Here is a 12,802-nt window from a genome sequence, read left to right on the forward strand (position 1 = left end):
GGAAACCAAGGGTGCAATGAAAAAGCATGCAACAATCAATCTCTGTATAGCTAAGGATAAACTTAAGAGTCCTACAATACTGGAAACAGGTAGTTAACTGTGCATCTGACAGAGTAGGTTGTCACCTATGCCTCTTTGAACCAGCTAGTCTTAAGGTACCACCCTGCCATTCCTTGTACAATACTGGAGAAAAGGTATTGCGTCATATGTCTAATCTTGGCAATAAACCTTTGGAAGAATTCTAACATTTTATTTTCTGGTCAAAACAAAAAACTAAAGGAATTACCATACTCAAATAACTGGTACCTTAAACTGATGAGTACAATAAGGTTATATTTCATTTGCTTCATTTAATTTTATTATTGATGGAAAGAGTAGTCTTAACAGGTAAAATTAATGTATTCCATACATTTCAGTAGTTGCATGTTTCTGCAGTCAAAACCAACGTCCAGTGCCTGTGTTTTTATCATTTGTACTACAATGACTTCATGTCTTGTGTAGAACTACCTATAGTTTGCAGCTTACAGTTACTAGGATATTAGTTCATTATTTACAAAAAGGCACAAATTTTTCTTCTCTATGTGCTAGGTGTTAACATCTTACTTCTGATTATAAAGATTTACACTGAACTGAACTGTGCATGTTATTAGTACTATAAAAGACAAACAAATACCCACCAATACTAGCCGAATGCACTATTATAAGCAAAAAAGACTAGAGTTACCCCTTCCATTTTTTCCTGTGGGTTCATAATTTGTTCCTTGGGTTTTGCTCTGAACTAAAAATACCTTTAAGAGGAAGTAAATTTGTTTTATAAACATTATTTTGCAGTTTTTGAGCAAGATGAAATATATTTCCCAGTTTCAAATATTTTAAAAACACTTTTAAAAAGCAAAAACTGGTTCGATCATAAATACTCTTTTTTAGGCTTTTGGTTCACACTGGACTCATTTACATGAGCTAATAAATCACAGTAGGGTTCCTGGGACTACATCTATACATGCTCCCTCTTGGGAGCAGATTTGCTCCCAATGGGAACAGCCTGGTACTCCCTGCTCCATGGGAGCTCCGGCCCTTCTCTGCCCCTGCAGCAGCCAGGGGAGCTCCAGGTTTCCCCAGGCACTAGCTTGGGGGATGGCAGGGGGCACAGGGCTAGTCCCAGCAGGCATGAGGCCAGGAGAGAACTGCCAGCTGCAGTGGCAGCTGTCTCCTGACCCCATGCACATTGGAAAAGGACCTGATGTGCATGGCGCCAGGAGAGAGCTGCCCCTGCAGCCAGCAGAGCTCTCCTGGCTCCATGGCTGTGGGGGGACACAGCTGCCACGAAGCCCCCAGCCAGGAGCTGTCCTGAATGTGGGATAGCTGCCAGTGAGCCTCCTGCTGGGTAGGTGGGAGGAGGTGGGGGAGAAATGGAGCTCACCAGCATCTGCCCTGTTTGGCAGGGAGCTGGCTGCTTCGGGTAGTGGGTGGGGGCTAGGAATCCAGCCCTCACCTGTCCCCCAGAGCAGCCCCACATGGTGCATGCTATGCTCCAGGGGACAAATGAGAGCTGGATTCCCAGCCCCCACTCACCCTCCAGAGCAGCCAGCTCTGAGCCAAGAGCTGGGACAGGTGGCAGAGACCTCCCCAGTCCTGGCGTTGACTGGCTCCCAGCTCTTGGAGGAGCTGAGCAGGACCAGGACCAGGACCAGGACCAGGACGGAAGCTCCCTATCCCCTGTGGCCCCCTGCTGCTTAGGCTGACAAGGAGCAAATTTGTCAGCGTCTACATGAATATTACTCCGCAGTATGTACTGCGCAGTAAATGGTGCACATGGGTAGACACTGCCACTTTACTGCGCAGTAGATTAGTTTATTGCACAGGAAAGTATCTCATGTTGACATACCCACTGTGCAATATACTTCAAGAGAGTTGCATTAGGCTTTTATTAATATTTTCAAATTGTTTTGAAGACTTACAAAAGCAATGTAGATGCTTAAAGAATATCAATGTAGAGGTGCACAGGGGAGTCATTTATTTATTCTAACAAGTTAGCACTTTTAAAACAGAATCATGTTTTTGTCTTACATAACCTAACTGTATAAATGGTGGTCATTTGCATCTGAGATACAAGTTCTAAGTGATATCTAAAATGTGCAGTTGTTACCTGGTTTATGCATAGGGAAATAACTCTGGCATCTCTCCTCTGGCAGGGTAGTAAAATAGGATCCTCTATATCAGAGGCGGCCAACATTTTTGCCAGACATGACACGAATTAGCCTTGCACCCTTTCTGAGTGCTTCCTGTGCCCTGTGCTCTCTGCTTCCCTGTGCTCCCTGTTTGATTTGCTGCTCTGATGCCTGCTTCCTTTCCTGTGTTCCCTGACAAAACTGCTACTTTGCTTTCTGCTTCCTCCACTATCTGCTCCTGTGTACCCTGCTCCCTCCCTGATCTGCTGTGGGCCACACACAGAGACTGTGCACCACTTGTGGCATCCATGCTGCAGGTTAGCCACCCCTGTTCTAAATAGTGTCCATGATAGATGAAGCTGACATTAAATTTGTTATCCTGACTTCTCTGCACACCTGGAACTGTAAGAGAACTGATGTATAAGCAATGCAGGATTTGGCCATATGATGGCACCACCAGTTCTGAACATCAACCAGTTAGACCATGTGTTTTCGTGTACTCCTTCTGGTGGCAGTAGCCAGACAGGGAGTGGGGGGGAGAGGGTGGCAGCAGCTGGACACGGAGCTGGGTGGGGGGAGGTGGGAAGTTGCACGCAGTGGCAGCTGCCATGTGCAAATTCCCCCCAGCCTCCCCACCGCATCTGGCCAGCTGGGTGGCATCTGTGCAGCCTGCAGTGGGGAGCCACTGCCCTCCCCCCACCAGCCAGTCCTGCTCCTGGGAGGCGGCAGCGCAGGGTGGCGGTGCTCTGTCCCTGCCTGCCCACGCATACCCCCAAGCACCTTTACAAGCATCCGTGGGATAAGACAACAATGGCAGAAGGTCTGTAAGTGTCAAAAGATATTGGAAACAGAAAGTGAGAACAGGAATAGGATGTTATTTGAAACAGTATTGCATGACTTAAAGGTAATACTTCAAACCATACTATCCTTTTATTAAACTTTAGAAGCATGTTTTGATTATCTTCATCCATTATGTGTGAAATTTATTCCTGCACAAAAGTCTACTCACCACTTAGGACACCACTTACTGGGAGATTTTTAAAAGCAATAATAGAAACTAAGCTTTCAATTCTCACTGAATTTCTGCCTCTGGAAGATCTCTGTTAAGCACTATTTTGATGGCTTACAAATCGTGTGAGATTTGTGCTGTCTACCCTATTGACTCAGACATACAACAGGATGAGCATCTCCTGCAAGAAGCTGCCAGCTCTCAACTTCCCTTGAAATCACTCAGTACTTCAAAAAGATCAGACCTTACAGGCGCACTCCAGAAAAACCCATCTACACATGCATATATTAAGTAAAAATAATTTGAATTTTCTGAGTCCATGTGATGTAAAGTAGCTTGATACATGCCGCAGTGGTTACAAATAAATGTACACTAATTATACCATTTATTTGAAGAATGATAAGAGAGAAAGGAGGACAGGTAAACACAAAACCCACAGCAAACTCTAATTTACACCTCTATATGCTGTATACCTTGCGGATTGTTGGAAATTTTCCTTCATACCGATAAAACCATCCAAAAGCTATAAAAATGCAAAGAAAAGTGTTTGTTGAAGAAAAGTCCAATATTGGTTTAGAACAACCCAGATATACTCGCAACAGGTTAAAAACTATTTGAGGGGTAAAAACAAAACTTCGGTAAGAAATGGCAATTACTTTTTAACAGCACTGATCAAAAGGCTTTATATGTACATGTACTGATATGTTCAGCTTAATTTTTATTGATATATTTTATATGAGCAGTCACTCTTAGTGCCATAATTTACAGTCATACCCAATACTTTAGAGTGATCATGACAATCCTTTAGCCATAACTTACTGCACAAAATGAAGTTATTGATTAAACAACGTTCAAGCTTGCATACTACAGAGAAACACCGAGAGAAAAAAAAATCTCCATTTCTCAATCTTTATGTTCCTTTAAAAATACTTTCCTAAAACCTACATCCTTAAAGTAAAAATAAACAGCCATTTAGCACCACACAAGGAATCCAGTGACTTATTAATAAATATGAAGTTGATAAATATCACTATTAATTACACTGATTTCTCATTTTTGTTCTTCTCCACAGTCTTTGCATTCATTTCAGGTATCTCTGGAGAACAATAATGGCAATATATATTCTCAGCTCTGTAACTATGTTAGCATTTACTATTCAAATAAAATGGACACTATCCTACCCATGAAATAGAGAAAAATAGGAAGCACTCAGTTCAGTGTCAAAACAGACTGTCAGGAGGAAGTGAAGTATCGGAAGAATCTGAATCAGGACAGGAAGTTATGGCTGAAGAGCAAACCTGTTTGTCCTGCTTCATGCTCATTCCATCCATGTCATCTGCTGTAAGCTGGTCACGTGCAACTCCCTTTAAATCTACTAAAGAAACAAAGGGGGAAGGAAATAAGGAGACAGAAATGAGAGTGCAACTAGAGGCTTCCATGAAATAAAGAAGAAGCAACGATGTGAGGCTTTTCATGCCATTACAATATTAGGTACATCAGGAAGTATCTAAATGAAATAAAGGATCTCCAAGCAGCTTCAAGCACCTGCAGTGCACTGAAGCTGGAGAAGGATCGTGGTGGGGGAGGATCATGGTGACTACTCACAAATTTGACCATCAACAATGATCTGGTCCAGATTAAAAGGAAAACACTATCCCTTCCCCTTCCTAGAAAACAGCAATATTATATTTATATGACAGTATTACGCAAATTGTGGCACAGCTCTAGGAGGGCATGTAGTCAGAGAAAGACCTTGCCTCCAAGTCTGCAATCTAAATAGACAAGTGAGAGAAAGGAAGCGTCATCCTCCCTGTTTTAGCTGGGGAATCGAAGCACAAAATTAAGCAACTTGTCCGAAGTCATGCAGGAATGCTGTGGCAGAGTCAGTAATGGAACCCAGATCTCCCGATCTCCAGGGCTAGGGACAGACATTCAAAAAGCCTGAGCCTGAATTGATTCAATCTTTGCAGGTTAGTTTAATTTGCCTAGACTGAACCAATTTGCAAGTGCACAGACATTCAGGAAATACAGAGACATGTCTGCATTGGCTCAGGCCAGAAGCTGGGGGGTGCTAGAATGCATCTTCGGCTGCAGGGAGTCTGTGATATGGGGAGGTGGGAGTGGAGGTGGGAGGGGTGGTGTGGGCAGCCCTGGCAGTAGCCTCAAGTGAACTGGCCCTGTCCCACTGCCACGGATCCAAGCCAGTGTCTGCCTGGGACTCTCCCCTCACTGTTCCAGCAGCTGGGGTGGGGGACTCTGCTCTGCAGCCCCCTGGGGGCAGAGGGGGATAAACCCCCTCCCTGCCATGCCAGCCAGCATCTTGCCACACCCCTGCCACCCCCACCACTGGATTTAGTTTTTTAGTTAAAAATAAACTTCAGAGCACTTCCACTGCCTTCAGAGAGCTAAACCACTCTTACCGCTAATGCACAACAATTCTATGAAAAGTTACAGTGTACAAATGGCACCTTATTACAGAGGAGATTTGTTCCCTTGACAAATCCTACTAAGAAAAAATGGCCACTGACTTAAATGGAGTTTTAGATTGTAGAGAGTGTATAATTTGGGCTAAAAATCTGCAGTGGTGGGAAAGTGACAAGAAGGGCATAACAAGGAGGAGAAAAGAAGTAAGGACAACAGGAAGGAATTCAATAACAGAAAAGTAAAGAGCATGTGCATCAAAAAACCTCTTGTAACCCATCTAGGAGACATGGACATTTGTTCCACTCTAGTGATTAGTCCAAGTAGATTGCTAATGAATCTGTTTGACAAGCTGGCAAATGGACTTGAGCTCCTGACCCAGAAACACTTACAAACATGTTTAAATAAAACCATGAGAGTAGGCCCACTAAGAGTGAGCCTGACAGCCTCCTCATTTTCTTAAAGTTAAGCAGGTGCCTACGTCCTTTGTGCATAAGATACAAGAACTGCAGAAGTATTTGCTGAAACCAGGCCTTACATATTTTTACAAGGTGCAAAAGCATGGAATATTAGTTACCAGATGACATGACTTATTTAGGGGCCAAGTATTTAGTCATGGGATAGAATGTGCATTCAGTCACAAACAAGCTTGCATTATACATGAAAAAGATCCATATTAGTGCATGAAAAACAAATATCGTATTTGGATGATTCACACTCATCCAAATCCAGGATGATTGTGAATTTAAGATGGCACCTCAATAATTCATTCTATAAATGGAAAATTACAAATTTGTTATAATTTTCCATTTATAGAATCTAATTGCTGGAGAGTTGTCTTAAACTTGCCCCCAACAATGGGGGGGGTCGAGGGAAAAACAGGCAGCTTGCCCCCTGTTATTTACCCCCCATTCCTGTGCCCCCACCACCTGTTTCCAGACCTGATCCTCAATCCACACTGCCACTGCCTCCAGATCTTCACTGCCCCCCAACCCCCCAAATTTCCACTGTTGCCTAATACCATGCCCAATCCCTGACACCTTCATACCCTCATCACCTCCCAATCCCCCTAATTCCCTAGACTGCCACCCACCCCCAGATCTCATTTGCTGTCCAATCCACTGCCTGTTCCATGACATGCGCTACTGCTTGATCCCCGACACATGTTGCTGCTCCATCCCCATCCCCCTGATCCCTATGCGTGCTACTGCCCTATCCCTGCCTGTTCTCCAACCCCCTACTGCCACCTAAGCCCTGGCCCTAGCCAGTGGCTCCTGACCCAACTCACCACAGCTGCTGCTGGCTCTTGGCAGCTGCAGCAGCCACAGCAGTAGCAGCTGCAGCAACAGCAACAGCAGCTCTGGCCGCAGTTCCAGCCTGGTGCAGGCAGAGGCTGCATCTCTGGCCTGGGCTCAGCTGGTGCCAGAGCCAGAGCACTGGTACTCAACTTCAAGATGAGGCTTGTTTTTCCCTATGCTAAATGAGGGAAAAAACTTCATCTTGGATTCAAGTAAATACAGTAATAATGATGAAATCTAGTTCTTACATTAAGCTCTTTATGAATAGCTCTCAAAAGCACTCTGCAGGAGGAAGTAACATCACCCCTATTTAACCAAAGAGGAAACTGGGGCATGGAGAAGCAAAGTGATTTCCCAAGATTACCCCACTTGCTCTTTTGGAAGAATGGTAACTACAAAGTAACTATTGAGTAGGTCAATGGCTTGTTCTCATACATGTGTTTCTCTCTTGGGTGATTGTAAGAAGTTTCCATCACCTGAGTCCAAAAAAGCTAAACTGCTAAAACTAGTCACATATAGGCATTTTCTTTTTCCTGGGAGAGTTGCTGGTCTCTCAGAAGAAAACATGAGTGTACAGATGTTCAAGACTTGGACTGCTGCAAGAGAAAAATAACTTGGGAGCAACCAGTGTTAAATCACTCTCACCTGGGACAGTGAATGTCTGTACAACTTACGCTTCTAAAAGAAGTCACAGCACAGTCCTCTAGCATCCCAGGATGCACTTCTCCTGTTTCTTCCTCACTTACCCCAATAGTATGCAACTCTGGCTGGACTCCATGGACATTTATACACATACTTTTTTGTCCTGCAATGCACTGGAGATCTGCCGCTTTGAAGCAGACTTGATTAATCGACTGCTATGCATACAAAGTGACACACGTTGCACTGCATCACATGCAGTTGTATAAGCAGCAAAATGCATGCCAGCATACAGAAAATGGTGGCAGTGCACTTTTGAACCAAATCACCTCTATGTGTTTTAGTTCAAAAGTGCAGTGCCATCATTTTCTCAGCGCTGACACACATTTCACTGCTTACACAACTACAAGCGTTGCAGTGACACTTACATGTGTAAAAATGCCCTACTACTCTAGCCAAGTAGGATGCAAAACAATCCCACTTTGTGCTACAGGGAGATGCAGGCTGACTCTGAGAAGTCTGGGTCGACCAATCAGGGTTGCCCTGTGCACTGCTGCCATCTGTTGCTCGGCAGATTGATGGAGTACTGTCCAGCGAGAGGTTCTACCCCTCTGAGCCAAAAACATGAATTCCATATATATAAAGAAAAAATAAGAGAGAGAGAGAGGGAGACTACCATCTTCCCATTCTCCCCAACATGAACTGAGAGCATCCACTTACTCCATCTCAGTTTGAAAGCCAACTATTAAATTTCTACCTTCAACTACTCCATTTCCCTAAGATCTCTCCCAGGTCAGACACCAATCATGAAACTGATGACTGCATAGCTGATTATTCACTAGATAAGGAGTTAAAATACTGACACTGGGCTCTGAGGTAACAAAATGCCCATAAATCCTGTAATCTTTTATGAAGAAAATATTTTCTTCATAGATATTAAATTAGAGCATGTAGCACATTTTATGAAATTTTCTCAGATTCACACATACATGTGCATACATCCAGCATATAAGCATTTGGGGCAAACGTTCATACAACAGCTTAGCTCCCATTGAGGAACCAGTTGTTGTTGTTTTTTTAAGCGTTCAGCATAAAAGCATCTCCAGTGGAGAGCAGTTCAATGAAAATCATACCATTACTACTTGGGAAATCTGCCAGAGGTTGACATTTCTGAAACTTACAGAACCTGCTGAATAAAAGTAATATGGACAACAGCAAAGTAAACCTCTCCTCAGTCCTGGCTGGGAAGACTCACTATCTCTAGGTGGGACAGCTCAGTTTCCAGGCCAACATATTTCTTTGCAGAGGCTGTAAAAAGGCTTACAGTTAAGCCTGGTGGTGGGACTTGTAACCTAGATACCACTAAGCACACATCTCATAGGTTTGCAAACAATCAAGAAGTATTAACCTTTACTCATGTCTATAATGTGTTGAAATTGAACTGGTGAAATATTCTATATATCTAAGACAGATACTGTTCCTCCAGCACCATTTTCCGTAGTGAACAGGACAGAATCTGTTGCTTACCTCTGTGTTTAGGAGAAGGGGCACGGTGAACTTCAGCAGTCACAGTTTTTACAGTTTTAGGTGGCTCTTTAGGTGCCCAGTCCTCTTCCCATTGTTTCTTAAATTTCTCTTCCTCTGCTGTTATCCTAACAAACACAAAACATATTGCTTAATGTTCTGATTTTTAAAATATTACATAATTCAAAGAATATTTTGTTACTTTTGAATACAAATTATTTCCATCCAATTCATTTAAAAAGCATAACTCTTATTGTATATATGTGTCTACTATTTTATTCACCAGCAGAACTAATGCACATGACTTATGGTAAAATGTGTGCAGATCTGCTAACTAGCCATTTTGATGCTGTTTATGGCCTATAACAATAGTTTTCTCAATAAACTAGATGGGGGAAAGGTTCATAGAAGCTGAAGGAAATTCAAGTCCCTGCAATTACATATGCACAGTAACCACGTGAACTGGTCTGACGTTACACTGGGGTATGCTCTGGAGAAGACAATTCTCAGCACCCTTGACTGATTTTAAGGCCAGGAGAAACACTTATGGATCCTCTAATCTGACTGCACAAGACAAGTTAAAGAACTTAAAACTCCCTCAACAATTTTTATATGAGCTTCTGTTTGAGCTGTAACATCTCTTTTAGAAAACAATCTTGTCTTAACTTAGAGAGGTAATTAGCCATGCTAGGCTGAAGTTGGATAAAAACCAAGGTAGGGTGGCACCTTATAGACCACTTGGTTCAGACAAGCACAAGCTTTCACAGACAACAGCTTACATTGTCAGATGCATCAGATGCCCATGAAAGCTTATGTCTCTCTGAATCAGTTAGTCTCTAAGGCTGTCTACACATGTGGTCTGGGGGTGAGGCAGGGATGGACACAGTGAGAGCTGCTCTAATTAAAGCGCTCGGAGCGTCTCATGTATCAGTGTCCCCGGGAGCAAATGCTGGAAAATCCAATTCTTCTCTAAGTGAGCAGAATCACAGAAAATTAGGGTTGGAAGGGACCTCAGGAGGTCATCCAGTCCAACCCTCCACTCAAAGCAGGACCATCCCTAGCTAGATTATCCCAGCCAAGGTTTTGTCTAGTCAGGTCTTAAAAACCTACAAGGATGGAGAGTCCATAACCAGCGTTCCCTCTAAGCTGTGTGGTGTGCGTAGCCAGGCAGGCACACTCATACAGCACTGCCAGGCGTGCCTGCGCAACCACACGTGCCACACAGCTTAGAGGGAACGCTGTCCACAACCTCTGGGTAACCTGTTCCAGTGTTTTACCACTGTCCTAGTGAAAAAGTTTTTCCTAATATCTAGCCTAAACTTCCCTGCTGCAACTTAATACCATTGCTCCCTGTTCTGTTATCTGCCACTACTGAGAACAAGCAGGCTATTATAAATAATACATTTCAGCTGGTTGAGTAATAATTTGGAGCTTTACTGAATTTTTTTCTCCTGTTCATCCAAGTTTGCAGTTGACAAAAGTGGGAAAAGGAAAGGAAAATCAGCTTTCTATTCTTCACTGAAATTTTTTTTGTTAAAAAGAAAAAAACTAGCAAAGATTTGCATATTGACAAAACAGGAATGTTTGCTTAAAAGATATTGCCAGAATTATTATCATGAGGTCTAGTATACTTAACTAGTCATTATATGTAGTGTATTTAGTGTACCTAGGCAATTACTTACTGTCCAATTTCTTTATGATATCTTTCTTCTTCCTCTGCAGTCTTCTGAGTCATCTCCTGTTTTCTTCTGCAAAACAGAGCAACTGGCATACTATGATAAAAATACACCACCCTTGTGCATAGATACTAACATAAAACAAATTAAATACACAGATGAGAAAACCTTGCACTGGGATAATCTGAACTGTAAGATACCAAAAGCTTATTTTACAAACCCTGGCCCTCATTGCCTCAGTTCAGAAGCCTCGGGGCCTCTATGGACAGAGGCAGGTCTTCAAATTCTGAAGTCATTTTGCCCTGTCAGCTACCTTCAGAACTCATTCTTCATTGCTCAACAAGCTCTTTATGATATTTTTGATTCTGTGCAGTTCATCCTAAAGATAAATGGACACTGGAAAGTAATACTTGGTGTTTTTTCCCATTACAAGCATAGAAGAATGGCTTCTTTCTAAGTGGACTGGCAACTAGGAAGCAGAATGGCCTATCAAACGTAAGGCAAATTGCCATAACTGCAACTTTAAACCAGAGGTCCAAAATGAATTCATGCTGTAATTTTGCTAACTAAGGAAAATAGAAGCTAAGGAACCATATGCTTTGTTACAAAATTGGCAATGGAAGAGGCACAATGAGAGATTTTGAAAAAATATGTACAAAAATAATATAGATGCATTCCTCTTTCTAATCCTGTAAACAAAATAAAGGAGAGGTGTTAAATGCATATGGCTTAATGATGTACTGATGTGAAAACATCCAGTACTGGCAGAGTAGGATTCATTCTGCTTACCGCCAAAGTATTGTGTAGAATATAGAAAAATATTTTATTATTCAAAGAGTCACTAAGTTCAGAGACATATCTGTGATGAGTTTCTATTTTCACAGATTTAGACAACTTTAGGAAAGGTGTCTAGGCTTTTAGTAATAAACTTGTAGGTTAAACTTCAGAAAAATTACAACATCTGCAAAGGCCACATATTTTAAATCAATTTCTGAATCAATGACAGTTAAGTGTCCAAATACCTTTAAAAACATGATCCTTAGTCATTTCCCCTACTTGCTTGTGTGAAATTTGCAAATTATGGTTGTACAAAAAAACCTGATTTTTTGTTTGGAGCCTAAACTACATGGGAGGCCGCCATTGAACCAAAATAAAAATGCCTCAATTTTTTTGCCAAAACAAACTTACCTCAATTTTTAAAATGTTCTTAGCTTGATTCTGTGAATATGGTCTCAAAACTTTACTTAGGAAAAAAAAAAGAATTGGTATATTTTCATAGCTTTAGGGGTGCTCTATCCATGCTGGCTCAGGAAGTATGTGAGGCAAGAATTTCTTTAGTTGTAGTTGGGAAAGACTTAGACAAGCTTTCAAATATGAGACATTTTTCTTCAGGCCAGAGGAGACAGCTACCCAGAGACAGTACACTATTTACTTGAAATATAAGAGGAGGTGTTTTTTCCCGCACAATCAGTATGGGGAAAAAAACTCATTAAGTTAGATTCGCATACAAAGTGGAGGAGGGAGCAGGCAGCTGTTGCAGCTCTGACTCTGCATCCCCACCCCAACTTCACCTCTGTAGCCAGACAGGCTCCTACTTGCCTCCACATGCAGCTTCCCATTGGAGAGCTGAAAGCCGCATGTGGAGGCACTGAGACAGCTAGCCTGGCCCAATGGTACACAGCCCATACCCCCCTACGAACCTCACACACACCTCCACACCCACCCACAAACCCCACATTGACCCCCTCCTGCAGGCAACAGCTCCTCTCTCCACTTACCCGGCTGTCTAGCCGCACAGCTCTGTGCCTCCACAATCATGGAGTTGGAGGCACAGAACCCGCCACAATTAAATTATGCACAATTATGCAGTTATCCATGGTCATGCCTTTTATGCGCAAATTTGCATGAACGCATAGTTGCATAATTCCACACGGTGTACCTAACCAGTTTCACTACCCTCCACTGGACTCTCTCCAATTTGTCCAAATCCTTCCTGTAGTCAGGGACCCAAAACTGGACAAACTGCTCCAGATGTGTCCTCACCAGTTGTGTATAGAGGGAAGTAAT

General features: G+C 42.6%; 1 protein-coding gene across 3 annotated transcripts in view; it reads right to left on the minus strand.

Moving 5' to 3' along the window:
• USH1C (USH1 protein network component harmonin) overlaps positions 1-12,802 on the minus strand; it is a 111,456-nt gene that overhangs the window by 41,992 nt on the left and 56,662 nt on the right. For 2 of the 3 annotated variants that reach the window (XM_019519669.1, XM_019519670.1), the window contains exons 13-15: positions 10,742-10,807; positions 9,063-9,187; positions 4,476-4,552 (exon numbers count right to left, since the gene is read on the minus strand). In XM_019519669.1, the coding sequence (XP_019375214.1) occupies positions 4,476-4,552; positions 9,063-9,187; positions 10,742-10,807 (268 nt within the window). The remainder of the gene's footprint in view (positions 1-4,475; positions 4,553-9,062; positions 9,188-10,741; positions 10,808-12,802) is intronic. The other variant, XM_019519671.1, reaches the window with a different exon arrangement.

This window comes from Gavialis gangeticus, unplaced genomic scaffold, assembly GCF_001723915.1.
Source record: "Gavialis gangeticus isolate Ggan-Ray unplaced genomic scaffold, GavGan_comp1, whole genome shotgun sequence".
Taxonomy (NCBI): domain Eukaryota; kingdom Metazoa; phylum Chordata; order Crocodylia; family Gavialidae; genus Gavialis; species Gavialis gangeticus.